The sequence below is a fragment of the Mastigoproctus giganteus genome, chromosome 4 (assembly GCF_048544385.1).
Source record: "Mastigoproctus giganteus isolate SK-2022 chromosome 4, ASM4854438v1, whole genome shotgun sequence".
NCBI classification, from domain to species: domain Eukaryota; kingdom Metazoa; phylum Arthropoda; class Arachnida; order Uropygi; family Thelyphonidae; genus Mastigoproctus; species Mastigoproctus giganteus.
In genome coordinates this window covers 123,847,778-123,865,422 of record NC_143578.1, presented here as the reverse complement: position 1 = coordinate 123,865,422, position 17,645 = coordinate 123,847,778, and the positions used below count along the sequence as shown (strand labels likewise).

Here is a 17,645-nt window from a genome sequence, read left to right as displayed (position 1 = left end):
ACAACAGCTGATCGTAGCCATCAATTCTCTACCTGCCTCGTCAACCACCGGTGATGATGGAGTTCCCCAATTCATGCTCAAATGCCTAAGTCCGTACGTTATTCAGCCACTTTTAATTATCTTCAACCACTTACTTTCGAACCAGATTTTCCCACAGCAATGGAAAAACTGTCTCATCAAACCTTTAGCCAAAGTTCAGTCACCATCGAAACCTAAACACTTCCGACCAATCTCCAACTCCGCCAGCCTGCTGAAGCTCCTGGAGAAGACCTTACGCCCCATTCTCACCAAGCAGATTTTGCCCAGTAATCCAGCCCAAATTCACTATTCCCTTCCAAACAGATCAACGATCACCAATCTGCTAGCCACCATGAATACAATCTTGTAAACATTTGAGAAAAGGCACGAACTAGCTGTTACTTACTTAGACATTGAGGCTGCGTTTGATGCCATCCAAGTAAACCAACTACTCACTCTCCTGGAATGCCACTTCCAGATCACAGGGAACATATTATGCTTTCTCTCCTCTCTTCTGAATAACAGAGTTATAAAGCTTCATACAGGAGATCGCACCCTTACTAGATCCGTCACCGCAGGAGTCCCACAAGGAGGGGTCCTTTCCGGCCTTCTGTTCTCATCTATTATCTTCCCACTGGTTGCACATTCTCGATGTCTACTGAGCTATGCGGATGATATCAAGTTACTCACTCCCACCATCCCTGGTCAAGACCTTGATCTGGTAAAAACGGATATTAACAACACTCTCACTGCAGTCACATCTTACCTCTGCTAGTTTGGGCTCAAGATCAATCCTGCCAAGTCCGAATTCATGGTGTATTCATTGAAGCAAACTCCTTCTCTCCACCCTTCGGTCGGCAACACCCACATCCCAATTGTGTCCAGCCATCGTGATCTGGGCGTTGTATTCGACTCCAAACTTCGATTCAACGCCCACATAAACATGCTTCTCACACGTGCTTCAAGACTCCGGTGGATAGCAAAACGGCATCTCCTTCATATCAGATAAAAAGACAACCGTGAGGTACATAAGAACAGTTATCTTTCCACCTTTACTGCTGAAATTTGGGCGTCAGCAGCACTGTCAATAAAGAAACCACTCTTTGCCACAGAATTCTGGCTCTTAAAGTGGGCCAACAGGAAGCACAATCTTCCAGCTCTTATTCGCACCACCCAGCTTGCCAACTCTGTCTCGGGATTCCACGGCTTCCCACCTTAGTCGACGACCAACGCCTCCTAGCAACAGTCAAGATGATAACAGGCATAATTGCAACACCTTCATTCTGGGATACCTGTGACTGGAGGATCCCCCCCTGCTGCCCTTAGGGCCAATCCCGAGCTCTACTCGCATTCAGCACAACTCCATCTCTCAGACAGGTTTCTCCCTCAGCAGATGCTCAAGCAAACCCAAGCACTTGACCTGAACAAATTCGCTGTTGACTGGACTTACCGGAAAAAAATTATGACTAGTAAGACTAATCAGCAATGACTGATGTATACCTTGCATCTGTTTCTGTCTGATTCAGCCGGTGCTCTTATCTCGATGTTAAGCCAGTTCAATCAGACTTAACTCTCATAAGGAGTTCTCTGCTTTGTATTAAAATATGCTTTTCTTTGTAAAATTACCTTTTTTGTAAATAATTGTTCTATTTTCCTGGAAGTTTCGGGAGGCTGTAAACCCCTGGCTTTTTGGCCGTGAAGGGCAATAAAGATTATCTCTCTCTCTCTCTCTCTCTCTCTCTCTCTCTCTCTCTCTCTCTCTGAAGGGGAAACACATTTCTTCATAATAACGTAAAAACCAACACAATTCCAGCTATCGGTATAATCATAAATGTAATTAGATCGAGTTTACTACCAGTTTATAAAGATTCCACTGGCAGAAATGCAACTGGAAATTGTTTTTATTGTTTTATGGTAGTAACCCCCAGAAATGTGCTTTAGTAAAATGTGAGGTGTTAATCTCTGCCTTTACGGTGTTGTTTATTCAGTTGCTACACACGTGCAGCTTTGTTTATGTGTATCAAGCGTGCCTCCTCGTTTTGTAATTGTTCTTTATTCCCTACAAATGAGTAAAATACTTAAAAGGTGTGAAAAGGAAGCATCCTGGTGAAGGCACTGCAGATTCAGAGAGAAAAAGAAAAGAAATATCGATAAACAGAGGCTGACTGGGTCAAAAATTCTTATCCGGGAAAATTTATAGTGGCCTCATACTTTGGTTTATGGCCAAAATCACACCTGCCTCCGGCCCATCGGGGTTTCCCCAGTAAGGCTTATGGCCAGTCCGCCTCTGTCGATAGAGAAAAAATATGAAATTGTGAAACGCTTTGAGCGAAATGAAAGATCATGTGATATTGCACATGCTACAGACCTAAATGAGGGAACGCCGAGAATTACAAAGAATGCAGAGAAAATAAAAACAACTTTCATAGCAGGAAACTCAAAGTGTAATTAAAATCCATTAGATTAAGACACAAAGAATTGGAAGAGATGGAACAGCTGTCATCTGTTTGGATAGAAAATCAAACAAAAAACAAGTTTGCTTACGATAGAAGCAAAAGAATTAGCAATCTTTTATTACGTAATAAAATATTGGCACCTAACCCTATTTGGGTGGTCGGCACCTAACCCTATTTTTCCCATAGGGCCTGTTGTTTCTATTGCATGATTTTGCATTGCACGAGGGTTTCTAGGAACACAACTATCGTGCTATACGAGGACTGACTGTACAGGAAAAATTACATAAAACATAAAATGTATAATTACATATTTTACATTTAAAATTGATATTAACATGGGAAATGAAAGAACATGAAAAGCAATGAAAAGACACTGGCAGTCACTCAGCTGAAGGCGAAAGCTGTTCCCTCATGATGCGTCTTCTGTACGATTTGTCCTCTATGAACTTTTTGTAGTTCACATCCATCTCCTGGACGTTTTGGAACATCTCCATGGGCAGGAATCTATCGCCTATCCTGAGCCTCCACGCCACAGACTGCAGAGAGGGGAAGGCTCCCACTCAACCATCCCTTTATCCATTGCAGCAACTTGCCCTTAATGCCATACCACTCCAATTTGTACAGCAGTCTTCCACGTGCAACAGTAGCAAAAAGCTTTCCCGAAATCCAAGTATATCATATCAGTATTATTTTTTGCATCCAGTTCCTTGTGACCACATCATAGTGTTCAATCAAATTGGTCAGACAAGACTTTTCCTTAATAAACCCATGCTGTCTTAACTATTAATACAGCCTTGTCTAAATGATCCTGCAATGCTTATTTAACCAGTGACTCCATTTTCCCAGGAATACAAGTTAAACTAATTACTCATATCGCCCTTTGATCCCCCCTTTGTGAATTGCAGATACATTTGCACATCTCCAGTCCGTGGGGACTAACCTGAGTGTAAGGATGCTCTCCTAATTAAGGCTAAAGGTTTGCTTACTTCCTTTGTTGCCTCCTTTAATATAACTGGATAGATCCGATCCACCTCAGGTACCTTCCTTATGTTTAACTTTAACAATTTCTCCTACATTTTGCCCTCAGTTATTACAAAATCATTTAGCTCCCTACAGTTTAATAAGCGTCTATCCTCCACTTCCCTACAGAATTCCTCATGCGTGAATATAGATACAAAGTACTCAATGTTCATCAGCTATCCGAGCAGGGTCATCAACAGTGGAACCATCGATATCAAGTGGTCCAATGTGATTCATCCCCTTCCTTCTACAGTTTACACAAGTAAAGAAGTACTCGCTGTTTTTCTTTGCATCCTTTGCCAAAGATTTCTCATAATCTACCTTCGCCTGCCTAACCTCCTTTGTGACTTGATTACAGACCAGCTTATATCTGCCACAGGTTTCTGTGTCGCCTGATAATTTATATGCATCCCATGCATTTTTCTTCTCTGTCGCGAGCCTCATTAATTCATCTGACTTCCATTTAGGCCTGAACCTTAAGCAGTATTTCTTTGTTGGTATGAAAAGCCTAGTATACTCCAAGATTAAGTCCCTGAAGGCTTCCGATTTAGCATTCACCTTTGGTAACATCATCAGTTGATACCACTGTACAGAATTTAAAAACTGTCTGGAGACCACTGTAATCACCTCTAAGAAAGCAAAAACTTTCCCTTTCTGCTTGATGGTAGTTACATCTTTAAGTAAATCCCACATAAGATCACTGCCACCCAGTGGTTCCTTTAACTGAAAATTCTTCATGCATGAATAATCACTGTTGATAATCAGATCAAGAGTACTACTCCCTCTGGTTGCCTTTCGAATGTGTTGCTCTAGAAAACAGTAATCCAATAAATCCACAAAAGACTTGCAAGTTCCAGTTAATACCTTTATCAGTATCAATATCTGGGAAGTTAAAATCCCCCATTATGAGACGTTCTGATTTACTTGTCCACTCTAGTTCTCTGAACAACTGTTCATTATACTGATAAGAGTCATTAGGCCTATAACACACTACTCTCATTTCCCTTTCCGAGTGTTTATGTCACACCACAATGACTCAACATTGCATTGTCAACCAATGTCAATTGGATGCACTTCCTTAGATTTTGTGTGTTTTTTAACTAACAGCATAACCTCTCCTCCCTTCCTGTCCTATCTATCCTTTCTGTACACATTGTACTCCCCAAATTCCAATTTTGCATTCCTTATATCTGTGTTCTGATATACCACCAATATACGCTTTGATGTCTTGACCAGCACATCAAATTTATTAACTTTACTTCTAGCATTGGTGTACATGCAAGTATACATGCACATGGCATCTTTGCCTGTTCCTACTCTTAGTTACCCTAACACAGCCCATGTATTTACTGTTCCACGATATTCTTACACCCTTTCTATTTAAGTGTTCCCCATCCCTGTAGGCAGTCTCTCCTGTTAACAAGCACACACCATGATGAAAAAAATTCTACCCCATGAGCCTCGCACAATCTCTCCAGGGTTGAATTGATTGACAAGACTCTCATCACCTACTCCCTCCTAAAGGAAGATTCTTTCTTTCTTTCTCTCTCTCTGTCTCAAAAAAAAAAAAATAATAATAATAATAATAAATAAATAAACTATTCATGTTGAAGTTCTTAGGTTCTTCTCCATCGCATCAGATAACTCCTCTGAGGGCTAGTTTTCAACATCACACAACTCTAACTGATGAATTCCCACATTTTTTGAGTTACCACTGTATCACCCACAAAGAAGTGTTAGCCAGCAAAAGATTAAATACTAAAAGTGTTATGGACATAGCTTTCAAAATTGTGAATTCCATCTGAGGACAATAATCTACCTTCGCCTGCCTAACCTCCTTTGTGACTTGATTACAGACCAGCTTATATCTGCCACAGGTTTCTGTGTCGCCTGATAATTTATATGCATCCCTTGCATTTTTCTTCTCTGTCACGAGCCTCATTAATTCATCTGACTTCCATTTAGGCCTGAACCTTAAGCAGTATTTCTTCGTTGGTATGAAAAACCTAGTATACTCCAAGATTAAGTTTGCATTTTGAAAAGTCTCCTCTTCAAAGGAGACTTTTCAAAATGCAACTCGATATAAACGAACCAGATCTGATATTACACACAGATGTGGCTGATTCAGAGTAAGTTTCTAAAGAGATTTCGAAATTTGCTGAATGAAATTGAAAAATTTGTTTATCAAAGGGGAGATGATTATCAGCAGCTACAAAGTATGGAGTGGTTATGTGATCTAGCTTTTTTGGCAGATTTTAGCAGTAAATTCAGTGATCTGAATTTGGAATTACAAGGAAAAAATAAAAATGTAGTGACCTGATTAGTAGTATTTCTGCATATAAATATCAATTTTCGGCAATGGCTAAGGATCTCAAAGGGAAAAAAAAAAAAAAAAAAACGAACAATTTGCAAATATGCAAGATCATTATCAGCAGCTACATTGTTCAATATAATTCTTATCCATTTAATGTCAACTCAGATATGAAACAAATTGCAGGAAAAAAAATCACTTAGATTTTTTACATGGAAAAAATATTACTTGAAAATGAAATTATTACATTGCGAAATATGATATCTTCCTAAGAGCCAGATCATCAGAAAAAGATTTTTGGAAATATGTTTGCCTAGAAAAGTATCCAAATGTAAAAAAATGTACTGAACTTTTAAATTTCTGTTTTGGTTCCACATATCTATGTGAATCTGGCCTTTTCATATTTTATACAAACAAAGACGAAGAATTTCTCTACTCTTACACACTTGCATACAGAATATTCTTTATGGTTGGCCTTATTATTATTATTAGCAATATGGTGCAAGGAAGCCTGAGGATTATGCTGCACCAGCCAAAAAAAAAAATTTCCAAAGTTACCCAAGAGAGAGAGAGAGAGAAAGAAGTAGAAATGAATCACCAAGAAAGAAAAGAATGATATCCAGCTCAGGACCCTGGGTTTGCCAAGCCCATACTCACCAGATGTGAGCCCCTGGAGTTATCGCAGTATATCCCCGATTTTGAAAGCTTGGCAGATGATATGAAGATACAAACTTCACATAAATTAAAAATTTAAATATGTATGAATTTAAAATAAGAATTCTGAATTGTATTTAATTTTAAAATTTATAAACAACATTTTTCAATATGTTGATTAACTTTTTTAACCATATGCAATGAAATTCTTGAGATGGTAGATCGCATCACAAATTCAGTTGGTCATCCCTGACCTACAACCCATCACTTTGTTCAATAATTATCAAAGCTTTCTTGAATTTTCAACAGAGAAATTAAAGAAAACACTCTTCTTTAAATTGAGTTTCAACTGAGTAGATAGGGTGGCTGAAAAGTGCAAAAAGGTTAAAAATTGTGCAGGGTCTAACGACTCCGCACACCCAACTCAATGACTGGCAAAATAAATCTTGGTCAAAAATATCTAATAAGGTACTAAAAGTATTTCTGCATTATACTAGCATAAGGTTTGCAGCCTATGCAGTTCTAAAAACTACAACAGGATTTGAAAAGCATGAATACAGTCTTCCATTGCGTTTTTAATTTTAACTTCACTACAAAGTGTTAGAGTAGGTGCTCAAAGTAAGTGCTGCTGGCACTCAGTTGTTGTTGTTATTTGGATTTTAGGAGAATTAGTAACTAAGGCCATATTGCTCCGGGGACATGTGGTCATCATTCCCTGACCTTTCCACATCCTCCATATTTGGTGGCTCACAGGCTCGAACCCCGGTCTAATCAAGAAGCGTGTGCCACATACTGCTGCTCCTGCCCACCTGGCTACGGAGGCGCCCGGCACTCAGACATATACTGCTGTGCAGTGGATCCTCAATAACCATCATTAATTGGTTCCTTAAAAGTGTAATGGATAAGAAAATTACGGATAGGAAACAAAAGATTTGCATGCTACAATTGACAACTGCTTCCAAGAAAATCAAACTCAAGCACTAAACTCATTTTCAACTAAAGAGAAAGCAGGTAGAGCTGTCGTACCTTGGCAGTAAATCTATAGTAGTTAGGCCTTATCTCAGTCTTTTAAAGTCTAAGGAGAAGGGAGCAAGGCAGCTCCTAAAACAAAGGCCAAACCACCTCCACATTATCCTGCCACAAATATTCCTTCATATGTAATTCACAAAGAAATACATTCATGTTTATCTACATAGTTTTGTATTCTCATTTAATCAATTTATTCCTTGAAAAAAGAGTTGAAGGGTATGGATTTCGGGAGGCATTATCCTTCTTGCAACATTAATCTACAGTTGATTTCCTTCTATCTTTCTTCCTCTCTATGGATTTCCTTATAGCAATAAAGATTGGTAGAAACCATTCTTTATTGCAACAAGGAAGATTCTTTCTTTCTCTCTCTCTCTCTCAAAAAAAAAATAAAATAATAATAATAAATTAATAAACTATTCATGTTGAAGTTCTTGGGTTCTTCTCCATCTCATCAGATAACTCCTCTGAGGGCTAGTTTTCAACATCACACAACTAACTGCTTAACTGGCAATCACTTTTTCTGCATCTTTTGAAGTACCATCTCCTTGGATCCAGAAAAATTGGCAACTTACTCCATAACTTCATGCAGAATTCATTAAAGTAGGAGCTGACTTCATCACAGACAACGGCAATGTTACTAATTGCATTCTTGACATTAAATGTATCTCCAAAATTCCTTAAAATGGATTCTCTTCTCCAACAGTGGCCTTCAAACATTTAGTGAATGTGATCATATAGTAGTATCGAAATGATTTTTGCTTGAAAACTTTGTACAATAGTAAATAAATTTGATGAATTTTAAGCGCCGGTCAAGACATCAAAGGCAGATATTGTTAGGATATCAGAGATGTGGTGTCACACAGATATAAGGAATGTAGAAATAGAATTTGAGGAGTACAATGTGTACAGAAAGTATAGACAGGATAGGAAGGGAGGAGGGATTATGCTTTTAGTTAAAATACACAAAATCTAAAGTGCATCCAGTTGACATGGGTGACAGTGCAATGTTCTGTCAGTCTGATGTGACATAAGCATTGGGAAAGCAAAATTGAGAGTAGGAGTGACTCTGATGAACAACTGTACACAGAAATAGAGTGGGCCAGTAAATCAGATTGTCTTATAATGGGGGATTTTAACTTCCCAGATACTGACTAGAACTTCCACACTAGCAAGGCTTTTGTAGATTTATTGGAAGATTGTTTTCTACAGCAGCATGTTCGAGAGGCAACTAGAGTGAGTAATACTCTAATTATTAGCAGTGAATATTAATAATTAATAATCTGCAGAAAAAGGAACCACTAGGTGGCAGTGTGCTGATGTGGGATTTACTTAAAGATGTAGTACCATCAGGGATAAAAGGAAGGGTTTTTGCTTTTGTAAAGGTGACTACTGGATGCAGACAGCTTTTAAATTCTATACAGTGGGACCAACTAATCATGTTACTGACAGCAAATTCTAAATGGGAAGCATTCAAGGAATTGATCTTGGAAGCTTCTAGGCTTTTCATACCAACCAAGAAATACTATTCAAGGTTTAGGACTAAATGAATGTCGGATGAACTAATGAGACTCGTGGCAGAAAAGAAAAATGCATGGGATGCATATAAATTATCAGGCGACACAGAAGCATGTGGCAGTTATAAGCTAGTCTGTAATCAAGTCACAAAAGAGTTTAGGCAAGTGAAGGGAGATTATGAGAAATATTTGGCAAAGGATGCAAAGAAAAACAGCAAATACTTCTTTACTTATGTTAACTCTAGAAGGAAGGGGATAAATCAGATTGGTCCACTTGATATCGATGGTTCAACTGTTGATGATCCTGCTCAGGTAGGTGACAAACTGAATGAGTATTTTGCATCTACTTCCACACACGAGGAACTCTGTGAGAAAGTGGAGAAGAAATTGAAGATAAACATAAGAAAGGCACATGGGGTGGATGGGATCTATTGAGTTGTATTAAAGGAGGCAGCAAAGGATGTAAGAAAACCCTTACCCATCCTTGACAGCATCCTTGGAATTCAGGAGATGTCTCCAAGGACGGAGATGTGCAAATGTATCTCCAATTCACAAAGAGGGATCTAAAGGTGACACGAGTAATTACAGATCTGATAGTTTAACTTCTGTTCCAGGGAAAATAATGGAGTCACTGGTTAAAGAAGCATTGCAGGATCATCTAGACAAGACTGCAATAATAGTTCAGACACAGCAGGGGTTTGTTAAGCGGAAGTCTATGGAAGAGGTCCAGGCAAGCATCACCTAGATGAATAAACAGTATACGAGGACCAGATATCATCCTAAAGCCCAGCTAAAACAGTGATGAAAATTAGTGCTGATGTCATGCACCATATATTGTGTACGAGTTGTTCTGTCTGGATGTAAAGTTTATGCAAGTTCAGGATTCTCTCCCGTGGAATCAGAAACTTTAGGTTGAGGGCAGAATGACAAAATTGGCTCCTGAAGAATAGTCATGGTGCAGAGTCATCAGCTGGCAGCAAAAAACCATAACCTTCATAAAATTACAAGAGAGGCAAATGATCCTTGTGAAAGGTGCACTAGATATAACACTTTACATTGTAAAGTGTGATGCCACTTGTACATCCTACGATCATTACATACAGAATTCTCTCTCTTCTTATAGAGTTGATGATTCATACTAATAAATGTGTGGAGGCATAGTATATTAATCAAGATGTCATTATACTCATAGACGGCTGATTGCCATAGCAGTTACTCATCAAAGCAGTGCTCTCAGTCTAAAATGCTCACTCTGGATCTGCTACAAATAGGGGCAAAAATGGAACTGGTTTTTGCTCCTATTTTTAACAAAGAAAAAGGATTACCACTCCTTTCTTCGTACCACCATACCTCAAAAACCATACACAATGGCCCACACAGATTAAATAATTTTCATTCATATTTGTCCTCTTGGGTTGTTGCTCCCCATCCCTTGCAAGAGGAATATACTTAAAGAATTAAGTATATTCCTGAATTTAAAAACAATGTAAACTTACCTTAAACGCACGTTAGCACCTGTGTAAGACTCATATGGTTTCTCAACGTTCATGAATTCAAAACTATAAGTGGTATTCTGCGTGAGATCTCCAGGTCGGGCTAAATCCTTAACAAGAGATGAGAATTCATGGTGATTTCCTTTGTCATAATACAGTTCTAGTAAGAAAAAAAATAAAATAAAAAGTAAGAAAACAACATAATGTACACTTACTCATCACTGAAATACAAATACCAACCTAATAAGTCAGACTTTTTTGGCCAAGATATTATATCATTATATTAAATTATGTTAATGGCTCTGAAGGATAACTCATATCTGTATAAGTGTATTATTGTCTGTAGAAGTGTGTGCGTGCACACGTTGATCTACATGCGTGCAGGCTGAAAAATACAAAATAACTAATTGGGAATCCTACTCCCGTGGCTGCACTACAGCCTCAAGTGAAAAGAAATTCAGAAACTCCTCCAGTCATTCATGGGAATCAAACCATGACCCCTCCAAACTAGTGACAAGTTGCAAACCCACTATACTGTCCACAGAGGGCACAACACCTTGACCCACTATAATACATAATTCATATGATGAAATGCTACTTGCAACTGGGACTGTCACACTGCCTGCTAAATGTCCCATAACTAGAGTAATGGACACATGGTTAGTATAAAAGTGATGTAGTACATTCATTTAAGTCAATCAGGATCAAGCCAAAGTGACTACTATATACAATAATGACTGCATTCTTGTAAAATTATCTTTAACCTATGTGTGCCATGCTGGAGTATAAACAGAACATTTTTAATGTGGATGCTGAAGAATTAATACCTCAAATGACTCTTTCAATTCACATCCCATAAATGTTTGATTCAGTCAAAGATCAGAGCTTAAAATATCAACTCACCATGGTGAATAGCTCTTTAGCTTCAACCACCATGAATTAGTAAAGAAACTATATATTGAAAGAAAAATGGTTGTAATAAAATTTTAATAATTTCAGAATGTGACATAATTTAAATTAAATCACTTGATTCCATTCTCAAAGCCAATTTCAGCCATCGTTCCACAGAAACAATACCTCAATCAGTAGGAATGCTATTCAGCTACAGTTGGCTGTTCTGGTCATATATTTGAGATACCCATACCAAAAATGAAGTGTACCAAATTTTTAAAGTTAGTAAGCTCAATGCATATCAATATAGATTTGATTCCTTTTCTTACCTTGCACTGATGAAACCATCACGATAGTTGCCTGAGGATCCCTGGCACAGTACAGGGTTGTTAAAATTAAAGTATCCCTATGTAGAGGGTTCTGGAGCAAGTTCTAAGGCTTATACTGAAGAGAAATTTGGACAACAGCTACAATAAAGAATGCACTAGTAACGAATGGGCCTGGAGTACTGGGGTCCATAGTTTCAAATACAGATATATACAGTTATACCCAGTTATTTATTAACAAATAAAGTACAAATAAAATAAAATATGAGTACAAAACCAGTAGCTTTCGGAACACGTGTCCCTTTATCAACTGATAAGTTAATATAAAATTTGAATACATTTCAAGCAAAGTGTGGCACGTTAATCATGCGTCATTGTTGTAGCACGGACGTGTGCTGCTTTACGCCAGTGATCATCCATCAATAAAACGGTTGTTTCTAGGATGGGATGTAGACGCATGCCTTTCTGGCGATTTAATGCCTTAGGATTGTTTATTATGTTTAGTGACTCTAGCCATAGGCGGTGGCGAAAGTGTCGCGCGTGGTCCACTATCTCAAAGTCGCACTTGGGGTCAAGATCGTGGTTGGTAGCCCAAAAATGTTCTGCGACCGCGGACTGGTCAGTTTCCTCTGTCGTGTTCCATGAGGCGATCCTGGAGACGTCTCGATGTCTCACCTACGTAGCAACTGTTACAGGCCCTACAGGTGATACGGTACACTACATTGCTGCATAAGACAGGTGTGACAGGGGTCTTCACACTGGAGACAAGTGAACGTAGGTTCCTACCGGGTAATTGCACACATTTGATGTTGTAACTTCTAAGGACCTTCGAGATACGTCCTGACACTCCTGGATAGTACGGAATGTAGGCGGACGATATGCCGACTTGCTTCGGAGGTCTTGGGTTGGATGTAAGTTCTTCTGCCTGTAACAAGCATCTGTTTAGTACATGGGATGGATAACCGCATCTGGTTAGGTCCGCCTTCACACGGGAGATCTCGTTACGTCTAATTGTGTCGGTGCTGGAATGGCTCCAGGCCCTGGAGAATAGGGTGCGGGCAGTGCTGTTGAGATGGCTTGGAGCGTGGCCGGACCCGTAGTTGGTGAATTGACCGCACCACATGGGTTTGCGGTATACTGAGGTCTCTAGACGTGGGCCTACGCGATGCACTAGCACGTCCAGAAACGGGAGCGAACCGTTCACCTCTGATTCTATAAACTTGATGAAATTGGATAGGGAGTTGAGGTGTTCTAGTAGTACCGTTTCAGAACCACGTGGTATTATGGTAAAAATATCGTCGACGTATCTACACCACGTTGTAATAGGTGTAGGTGGGTTCTGGTGTATCTGATCCTCCAGATCTTCCATGGCGATGTTTGCTACTACGGAACTGACAGGGGCACCGAAACTGACCAGTCCGCGGCCGCAGAACATTTTTGGGCTACCAACCACGATCTTGACCCCACATGCGACTTTGAGATAGTGGACCACGCGCGACACTTTCTACGCCGCCTATGGCTAGTCACTAAACATAATAAACAATCCTAAGGCATTAAATTGCCAGAAAGGCATGCGTCTACATCCCATCCTAGAAACAACCGTTTTATTGATGGATGATCACTGGCGTAAAGCAGCACACGTCCGTGCTACAACAATGACGCATGATTAACGTGCCACACTTTGCTTGTAATGTATTCAAATTTTATATTAACTTATCAGTTGATAAAGGGACACGTGTTCCGAAAGCTACTGGTTTTGTACTCTTATTTTATTTTATTTGTACTTTATTTGTTAATAAATAACTGGGTATAACTGTATATATCTGTATTTGAAACTATGGACCCCAGTACTCCAGGCCCATTCGTTACTATTCGATCACTTTATGGCCATAATACCTACAACGATTGTGTGCAGTTACAAAAGTCCTTCCTCTCAATAGCCCGCAACAGGCAACATTTACGCTTCGCACACAGATGCAAAAGCAATCGAATCATACCTAAAGGGTTCCGCTACAAAGCCCCGTTCCACAACTCTCACATGGATCGTGCCTGCTTTAACTTCAGCCTACGCACATTAAATTTGTGGATATCCCATCTCCACCGTGAAATCAGGAACGCTGACTACAACAAGTCTAGACTGTTACAACATCTACAAGGTAAGGTCTCGCCTATCGTATTTACAAACCTTATACATACCATCTGCCATCGGGCTAGTCAGACCTCGGATACCTACCGTTTACGCCAACAGCACAAGTTCATAAACTTAAGCATAGAAGCTAACTCCTTAAAGGCGAACACTCGTTCAAGCGACATGACTTCTTTCGTCTTGAATCTAAGTAAAAAAAACTGTCCAACGAGCAGCTGAATGTTTTATCAAACGGTATGAAATTCGCCGTTATACCATCGAAACCTCCCATCACACAGCTCGCTATGGGTATAGAAGCCAGTATTACCAACCTTCCCGAAGAAACTGCCAACGAGATCCGATTCAAGACTGCCGCAATCCTCCGCAACACTCGAAAAACGTACTCAAACCTCAACCACCGCCAGCGTGCCGCCCTGTCATCTATAAGAAAAGACAACTCCATCGTTGTACTTCCTGCGGATAAAGGGCGCCGGACTGTTGTGTTGGACCGATCAGCCTACCGAGAGAAAGCCTTGACCCTATTACTCGATCCTAACGTATATGAACCTCTACCTGATCCTCCCGTTAAAGTCTTGAAATGTCTGGAAGCAAATGTTAATAAACTTGTCCACGCATGGCTTAAAGATAAGAAGATCCCGACCACGACTCAGCATCTTCTACGTGCTACTGGCTGCCAACTACCACAATTCTATGGATTACCAAAGATCCACACACCGGGTATTCCTCTCAGACCTATAGTGTCTTGCTGCAGTGCCCCAACGTATGAACTGTCCAAACATATCGCGAGCCTCCTCTCGCCTCTTATAGGTAATACATCTCACACCGTTAAAAACAGCAGTGAATTCATTAACCTCATTAAGGACCTTTCAATCCCTGACAACTCTGTCATGGCATCATTTGACGTGGTTTCTTTATTCACCTCGATTCCCGTCCAACAGGCCGTGCACTGCGCCAGAAGGCTCCTTGAGAGCGACTTAAGCCTCCAATCCAGGACGTCACTATCCACTGATGACATCTGTACCGCCCTCAACCTATGCATCTCTAGCAGCATCTTCACCTTTGAAGACTCGCTCTACAAACAAGTACATGGCACTGCTATGGGTGCCCCTGTCAGTTCCGTAGTAGCTAACATCGCCATGGAAGATCTGGAGGAGCAGATACACCGGAACCCACCTACACCTATTACAACGTGGTGTAGACATGTCGACGATATTTTTACCATAATACCACGTGGTTCTGAAACGGTACTACTAGAACACCTCAACTCCCTATCCAATTTCATCAAGTTTACCGTAGAATCAGAGGTGAACGGTTCGCTCCCGTTTCTGGACGTGCTAGTGCATCGCGTAGGCCCACGTCTAGAGACCTCAGTATACCGCAAACCCATGTGGTGCGGTCAATTCACCAACTACGGGTCCGGCCACGCTCCAAGCCATCTCAACAGCACTGCTCGCACCATATTCTCCAGGGCCTGGAGCCATTCCAGCACCGACACAATTAGACGTAACGAGATCTCCCGTGTGAAGGCGGACCTAACCAGATGCGGTTATCCATCCCATGTACTAAACAGATGCTTGTTACAGGCAGAAGAACTTACATCCAACCCAAGACCTCCGAAGCAAGTCGGCATATCGTCCGCCTACATTCCGTACTATCCAGGAGTGTCAGGACGTATCTCGAAGGTCCTTAGAAGTTACAACATCAAATGTGTGCAATTACCCGGTAGGAACCTACGTTCACTTGTCTCCAGCGTGAAGACCCCTGTCACACCTGTCTTACGCAGCAATGTAGTGTACCGTATCACCTGTAGGGCCTGTAACAGTTGCTATGTAGGTGAGACATCGAGACGTCTCCAGGATCGCCTCACGGAACACGACAGAGCAATCCGGCTTGCCGAAACTGACCAGTCCGCGGTCGCAGAACATTTTTGGGCTACCAACCACGATCTTGACCCCAAGCGCGACTTTGAGATAGTGGACCACGCGTGACACTTTCGCCACCGCCTATGGCTAGAGTCACTAAACATAATAAACAATCCTAAGGCATTAAATCGCCAGAAAGGCATGCGTCTACATCCCATCCTAGAAACAACCGTTTTATTGATGGATGATCATTGGCGTAAAGCAGCACACGTCCGTGCTACAACAATGACGCATGATTAACGTGCCACACTTTGCTTGTAATGTATTCAAATTTTATATTAACTTATCAGTTGATAAAGGGACACGTGTTCCGAAAGCTACCGGTTTTGTACTCTTATTTTATTTTATTTGTACTTTATTTGTTAATAAATAACTGGGTATAACTGTATATATCTGTATTTGAAAGAATGCACTCGCCACTAATTGGAAAAAAAATAAATAAATAGTTACAAAATTTGTCACTATATGACACTGTGGCAATACAAATCACTTGAACAGCACTACAATTGTTCAATGTGTCCTCCATTTTAGTCAACAACAGTTTCCATTGAAAGAACAGCATTTTCTACAGCAGAACGTAACATGTCAACTGGAATAGCCAGCACATGACGACTAATGCTGTCCTTCAGATCTGCCAGTTTGACATCCTTCCCGATACACCTGGTTCGTCAAAAAATCCCACAACCAGAAATCTCATGGGGTGAGGTCCGGTGATCGGGGTGGCCAAGATGTCTGAAAACAACGGCCGATGACCCGTTCATCTGTAAAGTGTTGCCTTAGCAATCTTTCGACATAACAGTGGCAAACCATCTTGCATGAATATGGTATCCTGAAGGCACTCAACAGTGTTGCAGGTCTGGTATTGCGAAATTTTCCAACATTTCACAATATCACTGTCCAGTGACGGAACAGGTGCGGGGTCCAGTTGGTGTTACCTGTTCCAAAAAATATGACCCAATCATGAATATGGCTGTAAAACCACACCACACTGTCACTTTTGGAGAATGCAACGGGACCTCTCGGAAAACTCAAGGGTTTTCTGTTGCCCAAATGCGATAGTTGTGTGTATTCACTTGTCCATTTAAGCAGAAGTGGGCTTCATCCCTCTGAAGGATGTTCCATGGCCAAGTGATATCCACTGTCATTCATGCCAGAAACTGAAGTGTGTATGTGAAACGAATATCTGCATCTCCGTGCTTTAGCCGCTGTAGCATATGCATCTAGTAAGGATAGTACCACAACACCTGACGCATTACTAGCCTTACAGTGGAATAGGCATGTCCACTTCACGAGAAACAGCTGACACACTTGCGCTACCACATGGAGATCGACTTGATAAATCCACAACAGCCATAGCCACATCTTCAACACAAGAAGAGTCCACTCGTTTTCGACCTCTACCTACTGGTTGAACACCAAGATGTCCTGTCGATTCAAATTTCGCAATCATTTTGCAGACAGCACAAACAGTCATATGTTTGTGCTGTCTTATGTGCTTCTGATGTCGGAATTCTCTTATAGCCGCAGCTGCATTGTTGCTGTTCTGATAGTTCTGATTTCAACAGGATCAACTTCACTAATAGCGCCTTTTCCTGCAACGTTGTTGGCATTGCTGCTGTAGTGCAGGCAAACATCTACTGTATGATTTTGAAGAGACCTTTGCTTTTATACAGTACAGTAGAGTTGAGTAGTGGTGCTGTGGCAATAACTTACGATTATGCAAATAACTTGCGTTATTTGCATAATCATAACTAAGGTAGTTAAGCGGCATACAGTGACAGATCTTGTAACTAATTTATTTTTTCCAATAAATGGCGAGCACATTCTTTATTGTACCTGTTGTCCAAATTTCTCTTCAGTACAAG

At 40.5% G+C, this 17,645-nt stretch overlaps 1 protein-coding gene across 1 annotated transcript in view; it reads right to left on the bottom strand.

Moving 5' to 3' along the window:
• LOC150087041 (vacuolar protein sorting-associated protein 26B-like) overlaps window positions 1-17,645 on the bottom strand; it is a 302,718-nt gene that overhangs the window by 119,847 nt on the left and 165,226 nt on the right. Inside the window, exon 4 of the mRNA XM_090371779.1 lies at window positions 10,499-10,655. Within this exon, the coding sequence (XP_090227905.1) occupies window positions 10,499-10,655 (157 nt within the window). The remainder of the gene's footprint in view (window positions 1-10,498; window positions 10,656-17,645) is intronic.